The 26,248-nt window shown below is 31.5% G+C and overlaps 1 protein-coding gene across 4 annotated transcripts in view; it reads left to right on the top strand.

The window, feature by feature from the left end:
• The window catches only part of LOC130640729 (uncharacterized), a 115,934-nt gene that overhangs the window by 3,502 nt on the left and 86,184 nt on the right, over positions 1–26,248 (top strand). For 2 of the 4 annotated variants that reach the window (XM_057447251.1, XM_057447252.1), the window contains exons 3-39: positions 428–711; positions 1,000–1,348; positions 1,438–1,644; positions 1,729–1,941; positions 3,095–3,664; positions 4,179–4,388; positions 4,601–4,840; positions 5,074–5,394; positions 5,605–6,168; positions 6,427–6,636; positions 7,058–7,411; positions 7,885–8,094; positions 8,360–8,905; positions 9,265–9,471; positions 9,750–10,313; positions 10,624–11,157; positions 11,393–11,599; positions 13,658–14,215; positions 14,341–14,892; positions 15,043–15,249; positions 15,546–16,112; positions 16,375–16,911; positions 17,011–17,220; positions 17,493–18,056; positions 18,352–18,900; positions 19,066–19,278; positions 19,468–20,034; positions 20,183–20,719; positions 20,933–21,139; positions 21,233–21,793; positions 21,901–22,434; positions 22,646–22,852; positions 23,255–23,806; positions 24,062–24,604; positions 24,881–25,087; positions 25,385–25,783; positions 26,046–26,204. In XM_057447251.1, the coding sequence (XP_057303234.1) occupies positions 428–711; positions 1,000–1,348; positions 1,438–1,644; positions 1,729–1,941; positions 3,095–3,664; positions 4,179–4,388; positions 4,601–4,840; positions 5,074–5,394; positions 5,605–6,168; positions 6,427–6,636; positions 7,058–7,411; positions 7,885–8,094; positions 8,360–8,905; positions 9,265–9,471; positions 9,750–10,313; positions 10,624–11,157; positions 11,393–11,599; positions 13,658–14,215; positions 14,341–14,892; positions 15,043–15,249; positions 15,546–16,112; positions 16,375–16,911; positions 17,011–17,220; positions 17,493–18,056; positions 18,352–18,900; positions 19,066–19,278; positions 19,468–20,034; positions 20,183–20,719; positions 20,933–21,139; positions 21,233–21,793; positions 21,901–22,434; positions 22,646–22,852; positions 23,255–23,806; positions 24,062–24,604; positions 24,881–25,087; positions 25,385–25,783; positions 26,046–26,204 (14,220 nt within the window). The remainder of the gene's footprint in view (positions 1–427; positions 712–999; positions 1,349–1,437; positions 1,645–1,728; positions 1,942–3,094; positions 3,665–4,178; positions 4,389–4,600; positions 4,841–5,073; positions 5,395–5,604; positions 6,169–6,426; positions 6,637–7,057; positions 7,412–7,884; positions 8,095–8,359; positions 8,906–9,264; positions 9,472–9,749; positions 10,314–10,623; positions 11,158–11,392; positions 11,600–13,657; positions 14,216–14,340; positions 14,893–15,042; positions 15,250–15,545; positions 16,113–16,374; positions 16,912–17,010; positions 17,221–17,492; positions 18,057–18,351; positions 18,901–19,065; positions 19,279–19,467; positions 20,035–20,182; positions 20,720–20,932; positions 21,140–21,232; positions 21,794–21,900; positions 22,435–22,645; positions 22,853–23,254; positions 23,807–24,061; positions 24,605–24,880; positions 25,088–25,384; positions 25,784–26,045; positions 26,205–26,248) is intronic. The other 2 variants (XM_057447253.1, XM_057447254.1) reach the window with 2 other exon arrangements.

The following is a 26,248-nucleotide window of genomic DNA, read 5'->3' on the forward strand; positions in this document are numbered from 1 at the left end:
CACAATCAAGCTTAGAATATTCTTACAATATGTTTATTGGAAAAAAAACTTGAAAGTTGAAATGATCCCTTTTCTTTTAGTAAAAGAACAGAGACAAAATTAAATGTATAATTGCAGAAAGCAAGTTCAGACATTAAAGTGGTGTGCATTAAGTCTTATTGCGTATAAGAGATTAGAAAATTAAAATACACATAACACGAGAAAAACACACATGAGAAGGATTCACCAAGGCTGGGCAATATGCATAGCATATTGCTTAAGCAATTCTCGTATCTGAGCCTTAATATGCTTATAGGCATTATATGCTGATAAAAAAGCATGTATGTATCAATAAAAGTTAGGAAAACCAGATATTGGTTTATAATTATTAGAAGCAATCAGATTGTTTCACCTTCTTCATATAATAATCCTTTTAAAATCTTTTTAGACCTGTTCAGTTGCAAAGATTTACGTGATTCTGGGTATGCTCATCTTGACGGCGAATATTTTTTCAATCCTGTCAAGTCCTGCAATTTTCCAATCAAAGTTTATTGCCATGGTATGAATACAAACAATCCAAAAGATTACATCACACTTCCAACTGGCCCTGTTAACAATTATGCTATCATTTATGACAAAAGAATGCCATTTGCTTCAAAGTATAAAGATGAATGCATCAGCCCTCAAAATAGCATTGTCTATAGCAAATCTGGTATTACTCGATTTAACAAGGTTTGTTTTTAGATTTCCTAATAAGCTGTTTTTTTGTTGTTTTTTTTGAAAGTGAACATGTTTTTCATTTTTATTTTTCAATTACATCAAGTTTGTTAGCCAGTAATTCTAAGTGCATGGAACCTATATATTGAAAATTTCTGTTGTTAAAGCAGGATGGGATGGGTTGGAGTTATTCTTTAAAGGAAATATCAAGTTTTTTTGTACAGAAAACCTTTAAAGAGTATATACCTTTTTTTTAAATCTCAGTTGGGAAAATGATCCTAATATTCTGATATACATGTCCAGGTTAGAGTTAACTTCAACTCCATGGCTATTGTTCAAGATGATTACCAATATGCGGAGACTAATTCAAATGGTTCTCCCATACCTTTTGGTACAGCTGGTGATTGCTATTCTGCAAGTCTAAATCAAGAATGCAGAAAGGGAGGATTCATGATTGATCTGACAGGAACAGGTTTAAAGGTAAAAGACAATGTTGAATGGACTGTTAAATCTGAAACACCTGGCATGAAAATAAGTGGATTCAACAATGATAAAGGTTTGCAAATATCTGCTAAATGTGGTGGTTGGTGCGGACTATGTTTACCAAAATCTAGCCTGCGAATTGAATTAGTTAGATGCAATATGAATATTGGTAAGTTTTTGCGTCATGCAATTTTGCACTATGTTAACATGTCCTTTAGGCAGCCCTGTACATACATAATAATGTATTATTTTTCGTAGAAATGTGTACTGGTATAAGTTGTCCTTATTATGGCCGTTGTGAGGAAGTTGGAAACAGCTTTCAATGTCAATGTTCAATTGTGTGCACCAAAGAATTTTCTCCTGTTTGTGGTGATGATGGGAAAACCTATAACAATGAATGTGAAATGCAAAAAGCTTCATGCAATCGAAAGAAATACATTAAAGTTCAATCAATGGGAGAATGTGGTATGTTTTTTCTTTTGTTATAAATAAAGCTTGTAGTTGTTAGTAAAAGTTAATATAAAAATCTATAAAAATATTTGCTTTTAGGCAAAGGATCATGTGCCACTAAAAATTGCCACAATTATGCAACCTGTGATGTATCAAGTGGAAAAACTACATGCAAATGTTTTCATCAATGTGACAAAGAGTTTAAGCCAGTTTGTGGGTCTAATTACAGAACCTATATCAATGATTGCCATCTTAAATCTGAATCTTGCAATAGACAAGCCAAAATTACAGTGGCAAACCAAGGCGTCTGTAGTATGTATCCCAATTGTTGTTAATAATTAAAAAATAGGTTTTTCATTTTATGATGAGACAATATCTTAACACTATAGTGATGAGGTGTTATTAACACTTGGATGTGAAAAATGTTTTGTTTTATAGGCAAAAAATTGTGAAAACTGTGAAAATAATGTAAACTGTATTTTGTTATATAACTCTTAAAACGCTTTTGAACATATTTTAAAAATTGCTATTTTTGTCATAAAAAATTCTTAGCATTTGCATATATATTTATAATAATACAGAGACTGTGTCTGTCCGTAACAGGCAAAGTGGATGTGCTCATTTTCCTTTGATGTTGCCGAAAAATGCATGTCTAATATGCTAAGTTTTCTGACGTTATGGCGCGACGTCAATAACACCTTTAATGTCAATATCCTATATTAAATTAATGAGGCCATTACAGTGCAACTAAAAATTTGAGGCTAAATAACTTGGAAACGAGGTGGTGACGTCAATGATTTTTCACCGCGTGGGTAACTAGGAACCACTTAGGACCAATTTGGTAAATTTCCCAAATCTGGGTCACCAAATCCGTTTCGGAATGGACGGTTTATGACGTCATCTAAAAACCTTCAAACCTTAATATCTCAGCAACAGTTTGTAAAAAGTATATAATCCTATACATTTTCTTGATCAGCGTTTTAAAATCTATATGATGAAGGCAACAGGTGTACAAATTTCTAAAAAAAAAATTCGGTTTGGACGAGGCCATTGCAGACGTCTGCAAAATTTTTAAACCTTTATATCTCATTAACCGCTCATCAAAAGCACATGATCATATACATTTTCTTGATCAGCGCTTTAAGCTCTCCACAAAAGAGGCAATATGAAAACAAAATTCTAAATTTATTTTAGTGGATGGGTTGCTGACGTCATCAAAATTTTTTTTCCTGCCTGAGTGGATTTTTCCACGGGCCTTATCGACCAGTATATTTATAAAAGTTGTAAAAGCCTTTGTAGATATCCTAAATATCTTTATATGTTGTTATAAAACTGTTCAGAATCTTCTATGCAAAACATAAACATCTGCGAGTCTTGAAATCTAACTTGTTATTTCGCACATATTTCTAAAATAAGCAAAGTAGGAATTATGGAGCATCATTTTGAACACTTATTTTTTTACTAGGATATGCACCAAATAAACCATTTGCATTTGATGTTGTGTTCGCTTTGGGTGGATATGGACCTGATGCTGATGTTTTGTTTAATCGTCAAAAAGAATTTGTCAACCATTTTCTTGATTCTTATCAATATCAAATCGAAAATGGTTATGTTAACATTGGATTGTTGACATATGACCGCAATGCATTTATTGTAAAAAATTTTAACGAACACTTTGTAACACCATACATTAGAAAATATGTAAACAATTTAAAGCCATCAAAAAATGGTGCTGCTATAGAACGTGGAATGGACGCAGCAGCTGATTCAATTTTCCCAAATGGGCAGAAGAACAATTTGAAATTCTTAGTTCTATTTACAGATGTGTCAGGATTTGCAGATAAGACATTGGTTGCTTTAGCAAGAACGAAGTTGCAGAATCAAGGTGTGGACACCATTATGATAGGTGCTGGTAATAAAGTAAACAAAGTTGATTTGATTGGTATGGTAAACAAGCCAAATAACATCATAACTGGTTTGACGTCAAAAACCTTTTTGACTGCCTACACTGATGTTATCGAGAAATTTTTTGAAGGTATGTTTCTATTTTAATTTTTGGTTTTCCATTAACTTTTGATTTTTATGGAAATTTTGTTGATAATCATGTTTAAATAACTGTGGTCATACAAATGCCTACATTTCAGCACGTTTTAATCACTAGGTTTTTTTGCTATAAACTCTGGACTTGACATGATCTTGCTTTTTATACAATGTTGTTTCTTCTAATTATTGTGCCAAGGCGTAAGCATTGACATTATTTCCAATGATGTAAAATTCATTGTGGATTATAGTACTTATCGCTATTTTAGTCTATGACAAAAGCTCTTTATTTTTGTGAACAACTTGCCTTGATTTTCCAAATTAATGTTAAAAATCAAGCACTAATATGATCAAAGAAGCATGACATAATGCTTGATATTAAATTAACTATCCACTTCGTAGATCAAAAGTTTTTGTCAGAAGAAGATTAAATGTGTACTTTACTTGTAACAAATTTGTAAAAAAATTAGATTAAGTGCTGAATCATGCTGCAATATTTTCTGCTCTAGCACGATGCCGACAGCTTGATTGTCAACAGGGTGAGCTTTGCCAGAAAGATAATATATATGACATAAAATGTGGATGTGCACAGAGTTGTACCTCAGAGTATGAGCCAGTGTGTGCAAGCAATGGAAAGTCATATGCCAGCTCCTGCTTGCTGAAAAGAGAAGCCTGTATCAAGAAGAATAGTGTTCATGTTGTATCAAAAGGATATTGTCGTATGTTAAATTATTATTTTTGTTCTTTTAATTATTTTTTTTTGGGGGGGAGGGGTGTAGATTTGAAACACAGAAGTTATAAAATTACATCTGCATACATTTAGGCAAAGTCATAAATAGGACTTTACACAAGTAGTAGTTTTACCATATACTGCAATTATATTGATTTATTTTATATTTCATATTTTACTTATAAAATTTTAAATTTGTAGGTATTGAGAAAAAAATGGATGTTGTTTTTGCATTTGATGCTTCAGACAGTACATCAGATGACAGTTTTGCGCAATTCAAAACATTCTTGCAAAATGCTTTGAAAGCATATGAAATTTCCCCTGAGAAAGTTAGAGTTGGTTTACTTCTTTTTGGAAGGCAGACTCCGATTATTGTAAGTTTGGAGAGGGGAGATAACCAAGATTATGTGCATCAGGCAATTAAAACAATGAGGAAGCAAGGTAAATTAATCCATAGTCAGGACTTTAAAAGTTTAAGTTGCAAAACTTTTATGTTACCAATTGCAAGTTCAATATGTTTTAAACAGAGACAATTCTTGCCATATGATCACAGTTAAAAAAGAAAATTTAATCAAATTGGCAAGCATATCACTAAATTATACTGATGATTAATTTGGTCTCAATACTTTAAGATATATAATTAAAAATTTATCAATTTTTTTTCTCTGATTCAGGAGGAAAAGGAGATTTACCAAAAGCACTTTCAGATGTACTATCAAAAATGTTTTTGAAATCACCACGGCCAGATGCAGACAAAGAGATTATTTTGTTTACAAATGGTGCTGATGTTCCCAGCAGTTATCAATTGGAACAAATATTAAAAAAGTTTTCAGAAAACAAGATTAACATGAAATTTGGAATTACTGGAGAGGTATTAGAAGGGTTGCGCACGACGCTTACTGATGGTAGAAGTGACGATAGTTTGATTACAAAGGCTAATGAAGAAAGTTTTACAAAGTTTGTTGTTTTTATTTCACCTTCAGAACCTTTACCAGGTATGCCATTTTTTGTTTATCAATTAAAATTTAATAACGGTATTGTTAAATTTAATGTTAACATAAATTTAACAATACTGTTAATAATACCCTAGGATAAAAACATTTAAACCAAAAAGTACTTGAAAACATTGATAGATTTTCCTTTGCTTATGTCTACTAATTTCAAATTACGGATTTGTATAAAACCTCATGGGAATAAGCAAGTAGGTTTTTCTTTAGAACAATCAGACATAATATTTGCACTTGGTGGAAATCAACAACTTACTTCAGAGTTTCCGAAACAAAAACAAGCTGCTGCACAATTATTGAAGCAGCTGCAAATCTCAAAAAGTGAAACCAGGATTGGAGTAGTGGTTTATGGGGAAAAAGCTAGTGTTGTCACACATTTAAAAAACACTGATGATTTTAAAACAATTCAAAATATTATCAAATGGACGGGAAAACCAACCCCAGGCTCAAATGTCAATGATGTTTTGCTTGAATTACAAAATATGTTTTCAACAAAAAATGGAGCTAGACCTAACATGCCGAAGGTTGCCATTATATTTGCTGATGATAAAGTCTTACTAGAGCTTCCCCAATACAGAAAGTCGTTTACTAGTTTAATTGACTCTGGTGTAAAGGTTGTATTTGTTCATTCTGGTAAGGAATATGTCAAGCAACTTTTACCTGAGACCATTAGAAAGAAGTTAACATTGGTTCCTGTTGATGAAGAAAAGGGATTGGACAATAAAGATACTGTAGGAAAAATTATTCAACAACTTAAATCAGGTCAGTGATTCCAATTTAATTTCGGGAATCTCGCGTCACTTTACTTAATGTGAAAATCAATAAATTATTTTTAGACTTAACCTTTTTCAATACATTCAGCATATTAAATGTCATGGGTTTCCATTTTGAAATTTATGTTCAGTCATTGTGACCAAAATTGTAAACTTTGGGTCTTAAAAATAGGGGAAAAGACAAATTGTAATTAGTCTTGATCTCCCCTTAATTTTTATAAATAACCATTATTTCTATTATTTGTAGACCCTTGTTTGTTTGTAACATGCGAATACAATGGAATTTGCAAAGCCATTGACAAATATTCTGCTAGCTGTACTTGTGCTTCTGCATGTCCAAACATTTATGCTCCAATCTGTGCAGATGATGGAAACAGTTATTCGAGTGAATGTTCTATGAACATTGCTGGTTGCACTCAAAAAAAGAAAATTTTGGTTATAAGAGAAGGACCTTGTGGTAAGTATGATATCATTACGAGCCTGTCTAATACCAATTTAATCAGATAAGCTTCCCCAATTTTTTGTGATATAAGGTAAAGAAATTTTTAGTGAATCTATTTCAAATCTTGTTGAAAATTAGACATGTTGATAATTACAAGCAAAGAAAAAAGTTCAATTTGTTTTTTAACCAGAAAATTGAATTGGTTTTTAGATATGTTTTTGGATTTATGTTTTGAAATACAAAAATACAAATGTTCATTGAAGGATTTAAATTTATGGAGTTTGTAAAAGTGTCTGTTGAGGGTAATCTGAAAATCGAGATACAATCTTTGGGAATATGATAAAACGCATCGAAATGTAATTTGTGTTTGTTAGTGGACAGCTAAACTATATTTATATATATATATAATAATCTGTTGGATATGTTCTTTTGTTAGGCATTGATGAACGAATAGATCTGTTTGTGATTATGGATAATTCCAATCAAGTTGACAAAAATTCTCTCAGCCTATTGAAGATATATGCAAAAGGCATTGTTGATGAATATCAATTTGGAGTAGACAAAACACATGGCTCTTTAATAACTTACAGCAACCAACCTGATATATTACTTAACCTAAATGATGGTGTAGATAAGAATGAATTAAAAAAATTGATTGAGTCTGTTAGTCAAGATAAAAATAATTTGCCTCGACTGGACCGAGCTTTGAATAAAGTCTCAGAATTGCTGGTCTCAAGGTTATCTCAAGCTGACCGTGATGTACCTGCAAGTGTTTTGATATTATCAAGAGGTAAAGCAGTTTTTTGTGTAAACCCATAATAATATTAAATTAGCGCAAAGTTTAACATCATATTTGTCATGTGGGTACTTCATCCTTTGTAATAGTACCTTCATAAGTACCCACTAGAGAGTAGTGCTTTAACTTGTATGCCTGCTACATAAGTCCGTTCTTGTCGAGTCCTAGGTTGCCCTATGATAAATTTGTACATTTATACAGAAAACTTCCAATAGAGAATAATATTTATATATATTTTTATATACATAAAAAGGTAAGGTACCTTGCAAATAAAAAAAATTATAACTATTTGTCCAAAATTGAGCAGTTTAACAATTTCTGCAAATTGTAGATTAGCTTTTACCTTCTAGGTACAAAATCATTTATCTAATAAGAAAAAAACTGCTTATAAAGTTATATCTGCGCTTTTGTTAGTAATTGTTTGTATTTTTCATGATCATAGTACTACTTTCTTGTTATTTTTGTAGGCGTGTCTGCAACAGAACTTGCTAACATGAAAAATATGATGAAAGACATACAAGAGAAAGCAAGACTATACATGGTAACCTTGCATGACAAGAATTTAGAAGACCTAAAAGAATTGTTTAAAGTAAAGAGAAATTTATTTATAACGGACAAGAACCAAGATAGTGGTGTTGCTATTACTGATTTAATAAAAGCATTGGTTGAACCCACTGGTAATATATTATAAATAAATTATAATTATTATTGTTTATTAACATAAATACTTGTTTGAGTTATCTTATTTATGATGTTTTTATTTATAAACAAAAAAAGTCTGTTCCTTTTATCTTTTATAGATTCACATGTTAGTTATGTTCTAATCTAATTCTTAAATGCATTTAATGGATAGAATGCAAATATCTACAAAATCTTTCTCAATTATAAGCATGGTACAACACATATTTTTATATTTTTATATTTTGCAATTTCTTGTTTTAGTGAGTGGAAGACCAACTGACATGGTATTATCATTTGGACTAAGTGGTGATCTAGCTTCTCAACATGCACAAACTGCCAAACTTGTGGCGAACAAAATTATAAACTCAATGACATTTAATAAAGATGTTTCAGTAGCTGCAGTAAAGTATGGTAATAAAGCTGACAAGCTGTTTGATCTAGATGAATACAAATCAAAGGATCCTGTGTTGTCACGCATAAAAGCTGTATATCTTCCTGAAGTAGGAAATCAACCAGAAAAAGCACTTGAATTTATATCTAAAGATATTCTTAAACTAGGCACAGGTTATCATGTAAACGTACCAAAAGTTATTGTATTTTTAACCAACCAGAAACCATTATTTACTGTGGAGTCTACTGCTAACAAAGTGTTGAATCAAGGTGTAAAAATTGTTGTTATTGGCATTGGAGATGATGTCAGTAGCCATGATTTTGTACCCCTAACTGGAGGTAAAAAAGATTTGATTGCAGTTGTAACTAAAGAGGAAGATTTGAAAAATGACAGTATTGTTAATATCGCAAGACCAGGTATTTAGTAATTTATACTATGATGTTGCACCTAGGCTTTCGTCATTTAAGTAGTCATCTTATTTTTTCTTAACCAAAGAATGCTTTTTTATGTAAAAATTAAAAAAATGAACCTTGTGATGATAAGCTATGAGCCTGTGAAATCAGAGAAATGTCCCTGTCACATGTATATTTCTTGCATCAGTATCTTGTGTATCCTTGTTTGAATGTTAACATGAAGTCTTTGAAGGAGATTTGAAATAAAGTTGCACTCAGATGACAGCTATTAAAATAGAGATAAACCATAGAAGTCTTAATATGAAATTTTACTAGTGTCATTTTTTTCTGCTTTAAGGTGGCATCTTTTCAATCTTATTTAGACCCTTGTTTAACAGCAATTTGTGATCCTCATACTTCCTGTTCACGTAAAGCTGATGGTACCCATCAGTGCACTTGCCCCCTATGTAAAGATTTATATGATATTGTGTGTGCTAGCAATGGCAGAACATACGGCAGTAAATGCGAAATGGAAAGATATGGATGCAACAAGAAGGAAAAAATGTCTGTTGTCAAATTAGGGCCTTGCGGTAAGTGTAGACATATCCTGAAAGAACAAACATTAGGAATGCATACTTGACCAATATCATTGCATTGATATTAGGTGCAAGTCTAACTTGAACTTGTGTTGAAACTCATGAATGACGACACATATTTAACTGGCGTAATTTTGTTTAAGCATTTTAAACCTTAAACTGGAATGGAATTGTAGTTGTGCTGCTAATCATAACTCTGTTTAACATTGTTTTTTATGTTATGAATTTTTTAGAACTTAATTCTTTATAACACAATTCTTTTTTTACTTCAGGTCTATCCACACCTTTAGAAGTTGTTTTTCTGTTGGACAGTTCCAATGATGTTTCTTCAGGTGTTTGGTCAGATGTTGTTAAATATGCCAAAACAAACATAGTGAATTATCCTTTATCTGCAAATAAAATAAGAGTGTCCATTGTTAATGTTGGTAAAACAGCAAAAATCGAGATACCACTGAAAGAAGGAATCAGTCGACAAGCTTTATTAAAAGCTTTATATGATGCCAAGCGAATTGGAGGTGACAAAAACGTTGACCAAGGATTTCAAAAAGTTTCTGAAATCTTAGCTAGTGACAAAGTCCGAACTAATGCAGGACAAGTTGTGGTTGCCATTATTGCTGGAAAGATAGAACAGGAGACTGTCTCAACTGCAAAGCTGGTTGTTGATGATTTACGAAAAAAAAATGTTAAAGTGTCAATAATTGGTGTTGGTAAAGGAATTGCGTCAGAAGATTTGAATCCTTTATCCACTAAAGATGATTATGTTGTAACTATCAAAGATTCAAGTAAACTCCCAGCAACTGTTGACATTGTTTCAAAAGCCAAAGGAGATGCTGCAGGTTTGTATTTATGAAGATGTTTCAAATAATTATGCATTTTCTGACCACAACCTTTCACATAATTTTTGCGATTCTTATAAAGGCGAAACAGCATTCCCTTACCAATACTCTTCAGTTAGTAGGCTACTTAAGCAGAGGTTTTTTGGCTAATGTCTCTGTTGATCTGTTTTTGATTTTACTTTTACTAAATTATACTTTCTTCTTTTTTATTTATTTAGCAATAATTGATTCTATATTTGACTATCTATATGTAGGGTTTGTTAATATGAATAAATGTACTAATTTTTGGACATAAAACTTTTTTTTATAGCTTCATTGTTAGAAAGGGATACATTACTTGTGTTTTGGCCATCTCGTTATTCAACACAAGGATCAATGTCACTGATGAAGTCTGTTGGTGCAAATTTTGTTGCAAAGTATCCACACTCACCCACAGGTGCTCATATTGCTGCACTAACATATAATAATGAGTTGCTTAATTGGAATGAAGCACATAGTTTAACAAAGAAAGAAATCCTAAAAAAGTTTCAGCAGATTCAAATTACCAAGCCAAACACTGCGGAGGATGTGCAAAAGTTTGTTAATTCTGTTAACTTCAACCTAAAGTTTTCCCGCCACAATAGTGACATCACTGTTGTGTTTATTATTGATAGTATGCCTGAGAAAAATGCAATTAAATATATCAATTTTTTGAATGAGAAGTACAAAATCATCTTACTTGGAGTGGGAGAAAATATCAATAACATCGAACTTAGAAAGGAACTTGATGATGGCATTACTTTATTAACAGAAAAAAATGGCAACTATCCAGAACTTGAGGACATCAACACTTTAATTTTTCCAGGTTAGTCCTAAAAGATAATTTTTGAACTATGTTTAATTATAAATAAACATATTTGAAGGTAAACTTTGTGCTAAATTTTTATTGGTAAAGTCAACATTATTTTCTGTAAGATTTTCTTTGGTATTTACAAAGTGCAGAAAAAAGTTGTATATTCAAGAGAAGCAATGAATGAGAACACGAAAGCAAACATCATTAAAAATGTGTTGATATAATGTCTTTTTATTTCTTTTTGAAGATGCTTGCACCAAGATCCAGTGTGAATACCATTCCACTTGTCTTGCGAAACCAGACCAAACAACAGAATGTGTTTGTCCAGTGTGCCCATCATTACACAAACCTGTTTGTGGAAGTAATGGCTTGACTTATACCAGTTCTTGTCACTTAAAAGCTTCTTCCTGCATAAAGAAGACTGCTATAGCGATAGTGAAACAGGAGCCTTGCAGTAAGTTTTTTTTGGTTAAAATCCTCATATCAGTTAAAGGGCTACCGTTTTAATAATTTTTCTCATTAACCTAAGTGTGCAGTACTTATCGGAGGGAAAAATTGCAGGGAAAAATTAACCGTAAAACAGAATGGCATTAATTAAGGGGAAGACTGTATTCTTTTTAGTAAGTTGGCCTTTTTTGTAAACACTTTAGAATGCTTAAGATGCTTTCAATAAGAAGATTTGTTTGTGTTTGTTACTGTTTTCTAAACAGTGCTAAGGCACAATTTTTAATAATACTAATTTTAATTTACCAAAAAAAGCAATGTGTTAACTAAGTATATAATTAATATTTAAATTATTTTAATTGATTTTCCCTATTTGTTACCCTATTCAAGCCAGAGGTGGAGGCCTTCTGGAACATCCTTCCTCTAGATTTTTTTAAATAAACTTCAAGTTAGTAAGTATGGAAATTTGGTGACTTTTGTACATACGATTACACACATTTTGCCAAAAAAATTTTTTTTTTTGTTATAGCAACAAAAATGTTGTAAATAAATCAAGTTTCTTCATTTTTTTTCTGTATTTGAATTTAATGTATGTAACATGTTTGCTTGTATGTAATATCTGTTATTGTTTTTCCTCACTTTTTTGTCCTCATACAACCTGTAAAGTTTTGCAGAAAATATTTGGTGAACTTTAAAAAGATGATGATGTCATCACAAAGTTATAACATTATTAATCGCCTTAAAAAGGCGATGCCTCAACAGAGGTTGGAAATCTTCTAGTCAGAGTAGAGAGTTGCGAGTTCCAAGGTCAGTGAGTTGCTTTTTTACTAAACCGAATCATTTTTACGAACTTGAAACAATAAAGTTATTTCTGTAGGATCTTTGAATAACAAATTCCAAAATAAATTTTAATTAAATTATACACAAAAACACTTCACTTTGGAAATTTAATAAAATAATATTTAATAAAAGCAAACAAACTGAGTATTTTTGTGACTTATGAATTTAATAAAATGATTTGAAATATTGTATCTTTCTACCATCTTATAGCTATATGACATGTTTCTATTCGTAACATCCCCACAAAGGAGCATAAAACATTTTGTTATTGTTTTTTTTGGTCTGTGAGTTATACGCTTTTTTCTATGCAAAATGTAGGACAATGCCCTGAACCACATTTTTCGAACAATCAGAACACACACAAGGCAAAGAGCTAAAGATCTCTTTTTTCGTCCTTTACTGCTAAGAGGTAAAGCAAAACATTTTACAATGAGGTTAATCACTTTTAAATATATTTTAAAGAAATTGTGTTATGCAAGTTGTAAAAAAAGTTAACCAAAATAATAAAAAGCATGATTGGAGCTGATAGTGAATACTTCCATTTTTTTAACGAAGAAATTGTATAAGTTGTTTATAATAAATAATAAATTTTAGTATTGATTAAAAACCGCTCTTTTATTTAAAAAGTTCAAAATACCCTAAAAAGTTCAAAATACCCTAAACTACCACACCCTGAATAGTTTGTATGGTATGCTTTTAATCATAAGAAAGTGCATCATACGTTTCATATGCACCAATCCCCTATTGATTTTAAAATGGTACCTTTTTCTTCTTCAGGTTCACAAAACCAAAAAAAGTTTTATGACTTTTCTATTGATTCCCCAAGGGGTAAAAATTTGATTTATGTTGCTGTGAATGATTTATATTGAATTTAAATTTTCATTTTGTTTCTTTCAAGTCATGCATTATTGTGATGACAAAAAAGTTTTTACCTAGTTTAAAAACACTTATGGAGAAAATCAAAAAAATTCCCATTTTTAATCTGTTTCCAAGCAAAAATGTTACCTAAAGTCTTTAGATTTTTATAAGCAACTCCAAATTAATCATAAAATAAGACAACTCACTGATTTGGCAAGTCATAACTAGCAACTCACGGAACTCACAACTCAAAAATTACCGATACCCCTTTAATAGGGTATAATATTAAGAAGATTATAAACTTCAGGACAGGTAGATTTGTTGTGATCATGTTATTGTATGCCAGAATGTTCATTTTCTTTTTTTATAGGTTCCAAAAAAGCAGTTGATCTAGTTTATTTAATTGACACTTCGGAACGTATCTCAGAAGAACAACTAAAAACTCTTGCTCAAAGCATAAAATCACAAGTCCAAGGACACAAAATTTCAAAGGATTTAGCTAGGGTTTCCATTGTTACCTATGGAACGAAACCTAGCTCTCTATTATCACTAACTGCTGGTGATAATATAAATGCCATAAATAAAGCATTGTCGCAACTAAAGAAAAATGGAGGACCACCCCAACTAGTTGAGGCTATAGAATACGCAAATGACAATATTCTTCCTAATTCAAGAGATAATATACCACAAACTATAATTATATTTATGGCTTCTCATCCCAGTGTGACAAAAGAATCTGCAATTACAGAGAAAATCAATATGATAAAAAAGAATGGAGCTAAAGTTGTTATTGTTGGATTAAATAAAGATGTACTTTCAAAGGACTTAAAGGAAACTACAAATGTTGTTAATGGTGGTATTGTTTCTACTTCAGATGATTTAACTGACCTTCTTGAAAAATTGGCATATGCTGTCAGTCAAGCAACTGGTAAAATGCATTATTTTGAGCGATATTAAATACAACAATGATTCAAATGACCATTATGCTTTTATTAATTTCGTATACAGATTCTTTTTGTGACATGAAATAAAATTTTCCTATTTTTGTTTTAGTTTCACCACAACCCTTGGATTTGGGCTTTCTGTTTGCTGCTTCAGAGAATGCTTCATTATTTAGTTATGAACAAGTAATAGCTGCCAAATTGTTAAATGCTTTCAAAATTGAAAAGGATGCAACCCAAGTAGGGTCTGTAATTTATGGAACTGATGGCAGGCTTGCATTTAAGTTAAATCAGTATGACAATGAAAATGCAGTGTCAAAGGCCATCAAGAACTTACAAAATCCTCGATTTGGTTCTGCTATTGATAAAGGCTTAAAGACTGTTGCAGATGAATTATTTATTAAATCAAATGGAGCACGACCCACTGTGCCAAAAGTTTTAGTTACTTTTGTTGTTAAGAAAATATCACCATTTAACGATAAGTTAAATGCATTGACAGATGTTAAGATAATACCAATTAGTGTGGGCCCTGATGCCGATAAAGAAGATCTAACAAACCTCGGTAGCAACAAAGAAAAGATTTTTAATATCCCATCTGAAATAGACTTAGATGGTGAAGAGATAAGTGAACTAATCAAGAATGTCATTGACAATGCTAGACAAGGTGTGTTGGTGTTGACAAATTAGAAAAATTTTTGAACCACTGTTTCAATATGTTTTAATAATTATATAACAAATTAATTTGAAAAATATCTTCTTTTTATATATTTCTACTGTGTTATCTAGCTTTTTTATTACCTCATAACTTGTTTAGATCCATGCAATAAGATATCTTGCAATAGATACTCACATTGTATACGGAAACCAGATAATACTGCAGAGTGTATATGTAAATCGTGTACAGATATATACGAACCAATATGTGGAAAAGATGGCAAGACATATTCTAGTGAATGTTACATGAGGCGTTACTCTTGTCAGAATAATATTGCTGTTGGTATTTTTAAACAAGGACCGTGTTGTAAGTTCTTTTGCAAATTAAGTATGTTTTATATTTATAACTTTTTCAGTGTTTAAGATTAAAACTTTAACTTTTTAAGGTTTTTAATGTGCACAGTAAATCATTTAAAAATCGACGTTTCACCAATCACTTAAACTTGAACAATTTTCTTATATCTTGCTGAGATCTTTTTTGCAATTAATCACTATTAAAATGACTAATAATATAAAGAGGAAAGGTATCGATTATTGTGAACTAGATGAGAATGCTACTGATAAATCACATGAGTCTCTTACATATTTTTTTTTTGTTTTTAGCTATTAATAGTGATATTGATATGATATACCTTATTGACAGTTCCGATGGTGTTTCCACAGAAACATTTAAAGCATTTAAATCATTTGTTGCCAAAGATGTAAAAACAAAAGACTTTAAAAGCGGCAAAATCCATGTTGGTATTCTAAACTATGCCTCTGATGCTGTTTTGCAATTATCACCTAAAAATGGTATCAGTGAAACTATTGTAAATAATGTTCTTTCCAAAATGGGAAGAATAAATGGAAAAAGAAACTTTAAACTCACATTCCAATACATACTTGATGCAATTGTGAAAAATCCACTATTTGTTAGAAAAAATTCCAAACGTTTGTTGGCATTGCTTGTTGATGGAAGAAGTCTTTCCTGGACTGATTCAGATGCAGCATTATTCAAAGAAAAGTTTGAAAGTGCTGACATAGACCTGCTGATTATCACCACGGACGGAAATGTAAAAGAAGACTTAAAAGGTTTAGTTCCAAATCCTGATAACATTTTAGTTGTTGATAAAACAGATGAATTACCAGATACATCAACAAATATTACAGATGTAATTGGTAAAATAACTGGTATGTTATTTTCACTTCACTACAAAAGCTGTGTTAATGTTTAACGTCAGATAAAAGTTCCTATGTTCTGAGGTTTGAGTGTTATCTTAGATACGTTTCTTTATTCATTATTTGTAACTGAAATTAGATTTTGAAATCTAAACGAGTTATTAGAAAAGCTCCTAAAGATAATAATAGGTCTAACATAATCATAAATGTTCACAAACGTTTAGATGCATAATCATTTGACCTTTCTTACACACCATTACAAATCTTTCTTTAGGAAAAAACGTTGAGCATAATATCATGTTTCTACTGGGTGCAACTGGTGATAAAGAACAAGAAATATTTTCTGCAGAAAAACAATTAGTTTTAAACATGGTTGATTTAGTCTCTGTACCTCCGACTAATATTGGTGTTGTGATTTATGGCTCAAATAATTATGTAGCCATACCGTTCGGACAGTATGCACAATCAAGCGAACTTAAAAAACAAATTGCAAATTTACGTGTTTACTCATCAAACGCCAATAAAGGGAATATTATTATGCCGTTATCCCTAGGATACAAGCAATTGACATCAACCTCTTCCAATGTCCTTGTTTTATTTGTCAATCAAAAGCCAATTAAAAAAGAAAAAGATTTTGTTCGAAGTATTCAAGATCAGGGGATAAAAGTCGTTGTCATTGGTATGGGCAACGAAGTCAGTCCCAAAGATTTGATTGATCTTACTGGAAATAGAAACGACATAGTTCTTGTTCCAAATATTAACAATATGAGTGCTGATACAAGCAAAAAGATTGCAGCTGTGATAAAAGCAGGTATTAGCGATGTTATTACACAAAAACGTTATTTGCTTATTTGTAGGTATCTACTTAACAAGTCTTGTACTAAAGTCTTAATGTGTTTTTTACATCTAGATCCATGTAGCAATACCAAGTGTGACCTGCCATATTCTACATGTGTTCGGCAAATTGATCAAACATCGTTATGTCAATGCCCTACATGTGATGAAGCGTATGCACCAGTTTGTGGGGATAATGGAAAAACATATGCAAGTGAATGTTACCTTAGGGAGGAATCTTGCAAAAGAAATGTGAAAATAACAACAACCATTGAAAAACCTTGTGGTAAGCATATATTTATTGCACTTGATGTAAATGAATTTTGGTAATTTAAGAATGTAGAGAAATATATTAGCCATTGGTACACTTACTTATATATTGGTTGTAACAATATGTGATGAAAACATTTTTCTGTTGCAAAGTAAAATCTTGTTGTGCTTGTGCAGAAATAATTTAGGGAGGTGATGAAATTAGTACAAATTTTTAAAAAACTTTGTTAATAATACTCAGTGTAATGCTAAATTTACATTTTTTATATTTGTTATTATGCTTTTTAGGGTCTATTGATAGCGTTGATTTCATTTTTGTTTTGGATATATCAAATGCAGTGAAGTCATCTGAAATAAAAACAATCAAAACATTAATAAAGGAATTAGTCAAAACGTCATCTGGAAATACTAATAAAACAGGAATTGGCTTTATTTTATCTGGTTACAAGAGAGACGAAATAAACAAAGTGTTACCTATTTTGGACGTTAATTCGAAGCCTTTGGAAAACATACTGGCACCTGTCGTCAAAGGAAGTGAAACAAGAGATTTTTTAAAGGCTGTAAAATTACTCAAGTCACCCATGCTAACACGGAAAGGCATCCCAAAAGTTGTTGTATTCATTTCATCTGCGCCTTTTCCAAATAATATGGAAGACTCGATTACGCACTCATTACCCTCGTTATCAAAGCAAGAGAATGTTAGAGTACTGTTTATTGGTTTCGGATCAGCATTCAACAAAGAAAATGTCAGAGATATTATTGGTAATAGAAATAATGTGAAATTCTTACCTGGCATAAAAAGCTTCCCAAATGTGTTTGATGATATTTATGAAACTGCACAAGATCTTAAAAGTAGGTGACAGTTTATTTACTGTACATATTTGCTAACAAATTAGAGAAAATAAGGAAATTCTGCAGTTAGTATCATGGAAAACTTTGTTATTTTCACCTTCGTCATTTAAATTATTTCAATCTCAAAGGTGCTTCAAAGATAAACTACATTGGATGCATGCTAACTTTGCACTCTATTGATAAAATGTAGTGTGGTCATGCTAATAATATTCTGCAGCATAATAATAACAAAATATATATATTTATGTCCAGTACTTTTATGTTAAGAAATAAAATCAAACATGCCTTTTTTCAGATCCAAAGCCCATCATGGATGTAGGTTTTGTACTGGGATTTACATCAGAAATGTCATCAAGTGACTTTGATAAACAACTGGATATTTCTAAAGAGCTTTTAACATCATTATCCAAGAAAACAGATAATTTGAAGGCTGGAATCATAACATATGGCAACAGTGCTATTTTGCAGGGAAAATTAACAAATACCGATGATGTAGAGAGGCTTCTTTATTCGCTTAACCTTAAATCGGGAGATGGTAATTTAAAAGAAGCTTTGCAAGTGGCATCAGATAATTTTTTTTTACAATCTAGTGGTGGAAGACCAAATTCAGAAAAAACATTGGTTGTATTTGTTAGCGAGACAATGGAAGATGTTGAACCTGCCGTGAAGTTATTACGTGACCAAGGTGTCAACATTGTAAGTATTGGTGTTGGAGGGAAAGTTGATCAGGATACCGTTGATAAAATCACTGGTGATGGCAAAAACGGCATCCTTATTACCAAAGATAATGATCCTAAAAATATAGATGATGTCCTAGAAAAAGCAATAGAGGATTCGTTTACGGGTATGTAATATTCAACAGTTTTTTACTATTATATTTAAAAAAGACCTTATGATTTAATTTTTTCAATAACTTATTCAAAGATGTTATTATTGTATGGAAGTTCCAAATACAATATTGCAGAAGGACCTTCATCATTCTAAAAAAATCAAATCCTTTTTTTAATAGATCCATGTTTATCTTCACCATGTGGAAAGGATAAAACATGTGTACGTCAATCAGGAAAAGATGTGCATTGTGTATGTCCATCATGTAGTGATGTCAAATCACCACATTTTGTTTGTGCCAGTGATGGAAGCACCCAAGCAAGTGAATGTCACATCAAGAAGAAAGCTTGCGTGCAAAAAGAAAATATCTTCCTAATTAATAAGAAGCCATGTGGTAATTTTTTTGTTTACACATGTAGTTAAGATCCAAATTTTTTGTTTTGTTTGTATGTTCATTTGTTTTTTATATACTTGTTTTTTGAAGTTTTCATCAAGTTGATTTCTTTCAATTTTAATTCTTGTCATTGCCGTATTCTGTGCAAATACTTTTTTTGTACCTTTTATTTATTTTTTATTTATATAGCATTCGACAAAAAGATGGACTTAATATACCTCTTAGATGTATCCCAATTAACAAATGAAGAAACACTTGAGTCAATAAAGAATTACATAAAGAAAGATTTAGATTCTTATAATTTTTCCACTGGAGATAATGTTAGAATGGAAATTGTTTTATTCGATGACAGTGTACGGTCCATTGTAAAGCTTGATCAAGATATAACCAAAGATGACTATGTGAATAACATCAACAGCATCACCCTAAAAGAAAAAAAGGAAGCAGATTTCAAAAAAGCATTTTCGTATATACTCTCAAACGTTCAATATAGGTTCAGAAAAGATGCTGCAACAGTTTTGGTCCTCATTACAACAAGCAATAACAAAAACAGTGATGCATCCAAAATGTTATCTGATGTGTCTAAATTAAAACAAGATGGTGTAAAAATTGTTACTGTAGGCCTTGGAAAACGAGTTGATATTGATGAATTAAATAATATTGCAACTGAGCCAAACTATGTCGTACTGATTGACGATTCATCAAAGTTAGATGAGAATGTTTCCAGCATTAAAAGGGCTGTTTCAAAATCAACAGGTAGCTCTTTTTTAGGTTGTTTTATTTTATTTTTGTTCTTTTAATTACATTATGTTAATGTGAATGTAACTTTAAAATATTTATTTTAAATGTAATTATTGTTGTTTTTGAGTTTTGAGTCTTTATGTAGCTTTTTATTTTAATATAGCAACTGCATCATCAATGGAAATTCTTTTCATACTTGGCACTGGTCAGTCTAATGAGCAAACTGCTACAAGAAACTTTGAAAGAGAAAAAGAACTTGTCATAGCACTATTGAAGAAAGATAAATATTCTCAACATGATGTTCATGCAGGTACTATAATATACAGCCCTGCTATATATAAGGATCAGTTAACTTCTAACAAGGAATATCTCATTAAAAGAATTCTTGAGTATGATAATCTTAGTGGCAATGACGTTACAAATGGATTAAACGAGGCAATTCGGGTGTTTAAAGCAAGTAATCAAAACTCGAAAACTAAATCAATAGTTTTATTTACCGATCAAAACCTTGATGACATGGCAAAAAATGCTCTTGTAAGTATTAAGGACAATGGAATGAAAGTTATCGTTGTTACGTTGGGAAAGAACAAAAAAACTGTCAATGACAAGTTCCTAAAAGAAAACAGAATTCCGTTAGTTATTGATAATGATGATTCTCTGGTGGAGACTGTTGAGAATATTGATTCAAAATCAGGCAAAGGTAACTCATCACTTTTAATCATAGAAATGTTCCTTGACTGCTTTTGGAGATGTAAAATAAGGAAATTAGAACTTGACCAATGTGATAGTCTTTTAAAAAAATTTAAACTGAATTTAGATTATCATTAAATATTTTTTATTATTTTGAGAATATTTTAGAACTTTATCTCCTTTAAACCAAATCATTGTATCAGTGTTTTTTTATTTTTTTTAGATCCTTGCGATGAAAAAGTGTGTCACCAGTTTGCATCATGTTCACGAACAGAAACAAACACAGCGAAGTGTGTTTGTCGTCAATGTGAAAATAAATATAAAACTGTTTGTGGAAGTGACGGCTTATCATATGCCAGCCAATGTTATCTTGAATTAAGAGCTTGTCAAACAAATAAAGAGATCAATGTGGCAGCAATCAAACCATGCTGTATGTAATTCTTGTTTACTACTGCGTTTGATTTTAACCCTCCATTTACCAACTATTTGGTAAATTGTTCATTTTCTTTTTTCTTTTTTGTAGCTCTTACCTTAGCAAGTGACATTGTTTATGCTATTGATACATCAAACAACATAGATTACAATGATATAGCTCAAATAGTTCAATTTATCAGTAATGACATAAATCATCATGGCAGTAAGTCTAAAATGGCCCTGGTAAACTATGGATCGAAAGCTGAAGTTATTGCTAGTTTGGATACTGATCAACAAAAATTGGTTCATGTTTTATCAAAATTGCAAAAATTGGGTGGTTCACGTAGGATTGACAATGTGCTTGCTTTAGTTAAAGACGATATCTTTTCAAATACAGCAAAAAGTAACAACACCAAACAACTCATACTTTTTGTTGGTGGAAGATATAGCGAATCTGTTAAAGAAAGATTACTTCTATTATTAACAACTCTTAAAGAGAGAAGTGTCAAAATAATAGTTGTTGGTTTTGGAGAAAACATAAGAAAAGATGACTTCGGCTACATTGCATCTCAAGATAAAAACGTTGTTCTTGTTAATCATGTTACTGATCTTCCCAAAGTTGTTCCTGACGTCTTTGAAATCGTTGGTAAGAATACAGGTAGGAATACAGGTAAATTTTCATTCATTAAGCTTAACTTGAATCCGTTTTTGGAATACAAGCAATTAACAGAAAATAGAAAGAAATCTGGTACGGTACTGTTATGTTGTTCTTTATAGCAACATCACCAAAACTTCAACTGCTCTTCATTGTTGGTGCATCGTCATCTGATCAACAGAAGCAGTTTCACTTACAGAAAGAAACAGTGTTAAGTATTGTTGATAAGTTGTTGATTGGTAAGAAAACCAAAGTAGGAGTTCTCTCTTACGGAAGGTACCCTTCCAAAGCTATCTCAATGGGAAAGTTTATAACAAATAGGGACTTGAAAGAAGCAATTAAAATTGTAAGCAACCCTGGAGATGGTAAAAGACTGGATCTTGCTTTATCATCAGCAAAAACCATGCTAAAGGATGCACAGATTGATGGCGTTAAACAAAAGATAATTGTAATGTTGGACCGAAGGCCTGAACCAGATGTAAAAGGACTTATCAGAGAGCTTGAAAACACTGGCATAGAATTAATAACAATTGGATTTGGTAAGAATATAAACGATAATATTTTAAACCAAATAACGGATTCGAGCAAAAAGCATGTAAAAGGTGACAAAGATATAAAAAAAGTTGTGGATTCAGTCAAGGATGCAGTGACACCAGGTAAAGTTTATGAGTTCTCTACATTAACAGTATGTCAGCAATTTAGTTGATTTTTATTGTTATTTTCCATAAGAGTTTCTTCAAGGTAGTGTAGTTAAACAGAAACAAAACATGTGTACTTACACATTTAGAAGTATAAATGGAACATGATGTGTAACTTTAGAGTAATTTTCATCACCTCATTAAAGTTATTTTTTTCTCTTATTGTTAGATCCATGCAAAGAAAAAGCCTGTGATTTCTTTGGTAAGTGCCTTGCTAAACCAGACAGAACAACTGATTGTGTTTGTCCAGTTTGTAAAATGGAATACAACATAGTATGTGGAAATGATGGAAACAGCTATGCTAGCTTATGCTGGATGAAGCAATATGCTTGCCAACAAAATAAAAATGTTGCTTTACTACAGACACAGCCTTGTGGTATGCGTACTTCTCTTTTTGTTTCCGATGGATGTTGTTCTGACTCCTTGACTTTTTTTTATCAGTTGTGCTACAGGCCGTTATTTTTCTTTTCTTTCTGTTTTACATAATGTTTTTGCTGTGAAAAAGAATCTGAATTGTATTTCTGTTTTGCTATAGCTATTAAACTGTGAAAATCAACGTTATCTGATCAGTGGCAATCTTTATAACTAGTTAAAGAATTTATCTGAATGATAAAGAAATTGATTACAAAAGTTTTTCAGATTGTACATATATATATATTAACCACTAGCAGTTGAATGCATTGAAGGCCCTTTAATAAGTCTTATTAATAACGTTTTTAAGCTATTTAGATAAATAAAAGAAAAGATTCCTAAACGCATTGTATTTCCTTTTTGTTAGTTATTAAGAAAGAATTGGATATTATCTTTCTACTTGACCTTTCATCTGATGTTACAACCCATCAACTTAGTGCCATGAAGGACTACGTTAAAAACATGCTCAAGTCCTTCACTTTGTCGGTTGAAGATGTCCGAGTCGGTCTAATTGGGTTTGGTGAAACAGCACAAGAATTTGTTGAATTAAATCTTGGTACTAATCAAGATGTTATCAGTAATGGAATTTCTAAAATCAGCAAAATAGGTGGAACACGTAACCTAGATATTGGAATGATGCATATAGTTAACGAAGCCTCTAAGAGTTTTAGATTAAATTCGAAAAAAGTTATAGTAGCATTGACAACTGGATCAGAACACCCCAAAAGACATAAAGAATTAACAGAAGCTGTAAAGAAATTAAAAGAGATGCATAGGCCCAACTTTATATTTGTTGAATTTGGGGATTCCAAATTGCGTTTTCCTAAAGTTGTAGATGAAACGACAGTCAATGCAAACACAGTAGATGAATTACCATCAACCTTCTCAAAAGTTATAAAAGAAATTGGATCTTCTGCTGGTAGGTATCCTTCACAAATCTTTTTATTTCTACAATAATATTATGTATTTTTAATGTATTGTATTTCATCAAAAGATTATGACAAGATGCTTGTGAGATAAAATTTAAATCTTCCTTTTTATAAAAATAACATGTGTTCTGAGAGGTCTTCATTTGCCTGTGTGAGAAAATGAAAATGAAATCTCTATTGCTGTATTAACTGTATATCAACTACAACTGTTTTTGGTGATTTTGTGATTTGTGATTTATTTTTAGGCAATCCCCACCCACTTGACATTGGTGTTTTAATTGGTGCTCAGTCTGGCGACAAGTTTGTTATGGCTAAAGAAATTCTTGAAAGAATGTTGGAAAAATATGATTTCTCAAGTGGAAATAAAACAGTTGGAGTTATTTTATATGGCAAAGAACCTATTTTAAAACTTCCTGTTACCAAAGTAGTGAAAAAGACAGATCTTTTGCACGAGATAAAAAGATTGAGGCATCCTGCAGATGGTTTCAGGTTAGATAAAGCATTGCAAAAGGCAGAACAAGAATTCTTTTCAGATTGCAGTCCTGGTACTGTTGCTTGTCCAAACAAGATACTTCTTCTATTCACTGATCGTAAGCCAGATGAAAAGAGCATAGTACTGGCTGATAAATTTACATCTAATGATGTAAAGATAGTATCAGTTGTGCTTGGTTTGCCAGAAAAGGATGATGTGAATAAGCTAGGGGGAAAGGATGCTGTGATTATCACACCAAAGTCTACTGATGCTGTAAAAGATATTTCTGATGATATTAAAGATGCCTTATCAATTGGTAAAGTTATTGTTTTTTTGTAGTACTTATTACAGCTTTACTTACAGAAGTAATATCATCAAGCGTCTTTTACATTCCAATTGTTTAATTTTATGTTTATTTAATCTTCTTTGTCTTGGTAACTTTACTATTATACTTCATTGATATCGATAAAAATTTTTAGAACATAAGTGGAATTTTAAGCAATGTAACATATGAAGAAAAACAATGACAAAGAACAATGTTCTGTGTCATCAAACCTATGGAGGACTAATTGTGATATTATTTTGTTAACAGATGCCTGCAAAAATGTGAAATGTAATCATAATGGGGTCTGTGTGAAACAGGCTGATGGCTCAACGAAATGTTTATGCCCTACTTGCTCCCTGCCACTGAAAGTAGTATGCGGTTCTGATGGAAAGACATATGGTAATGAGTGTTTGATGAAGAAACGAGGTTGTTTAGATGAGGAAACAATAACAGTCACTAAGACGGAATCCTGTGGTATGTTCGTTGTAAAAGTTTATGAAATCTTATTGGCCTAATTCTTAAATTAACATATTGAAATATAGAAAAAAAACATTCTAAAGTAATAAACTGATGTACGTCCCAGCATTTACTATAGTTTATTCAATGATAAGCATTATTTCAGATTGAATCTGTTGTTTTACTTATGTTTTAGCTGAATTAGTTTTCAGGTTCAGCATTGACAAAATAATGTGTACTTGATAGAAACTCTTTACTACGAGCCTTTACTACTATGTTTTTTCCAAATTAACCATTCGGTTGTTGTTGTATTAGGTATTACAAATTCATTGGATGTTGTTTACATAATTGATGGTTCGTCGTCTGTTCCTCGCAAAGTTTTTGATGAAATGAGGAAGTATGTAAAAAATTCAATTAAGCTGTATAAAATATCTCCAGTAAAAACTAGATTTTCAATTGCTACATTTGGAAAAGACAGACAACACTTGCCTTTAAGTGAAGGCAGCACAGAAGAAAGTGTACGTAATGCAATTGATAACATGCAAAAATCTGGTGGAGATAGACGTATTGATCTTGAACTCCGAAAAATTGCAGAAGAAGTTAAACTTGGAAAGTTTAGAAAAGATGCCGGAAAACTTGTTGTATTGGTATTATATGGAAGAAATAATATTAATGGTGCCATTGATGTTGATGCAGCATCAAAACTTGTTAGAGGTAATTTTTTTACAGATTTTTTTATCCCTATCAAAAATTATTTGTAGATTGACTTAGATATTTTTGCATACTGTTACTTAGATAATTAAAACATGTTAAGGAACAAGCAACAAAGCACCTTTCTTAATTGTGTCTGCAATTAGCATAAGGAAATGTAATACTGCATTGATTGGCAGTGACAAGATGAATATTTGCTTCAAAATAACATTTGTCTTTCATGTAACTAAATTTTTATAATAAAGTTGTGATTTGCATACGTTAGGTCTTGGTGTAAAAATTGCAGTCATTGGAGTAGGAGATAAGATCAACAAGGATGAATTGAACGCAATTGGTGGAGAAACGTCACCTGTTATTGTTAAGGATATCAATGAACTAGTTGACACTATACCAGATATCTCAAAGATTGCAGCTGAAGCTTCAGGTAATTTTGTTAAGGTGCTACGTTATTACTAGACAGTACATTGC

This window comes from Hydractinia symbiolongicarpus, chromosome 4, assembly GCF_029227915.1.
Source record: "Hydractinia symbiolongicarpus strain clone_291-10 chromosome 4, HSymV2.1, whole genome shotgun sequence".
In the NCBI taxonomy this organism is placed as follows: Eukaryota; Metazoa; Cnidaria; class Hydrozoa; order Anthoathecata; family Hydractiniidae; genus Hydractinia; species Hydractinia symbiolongicarpus.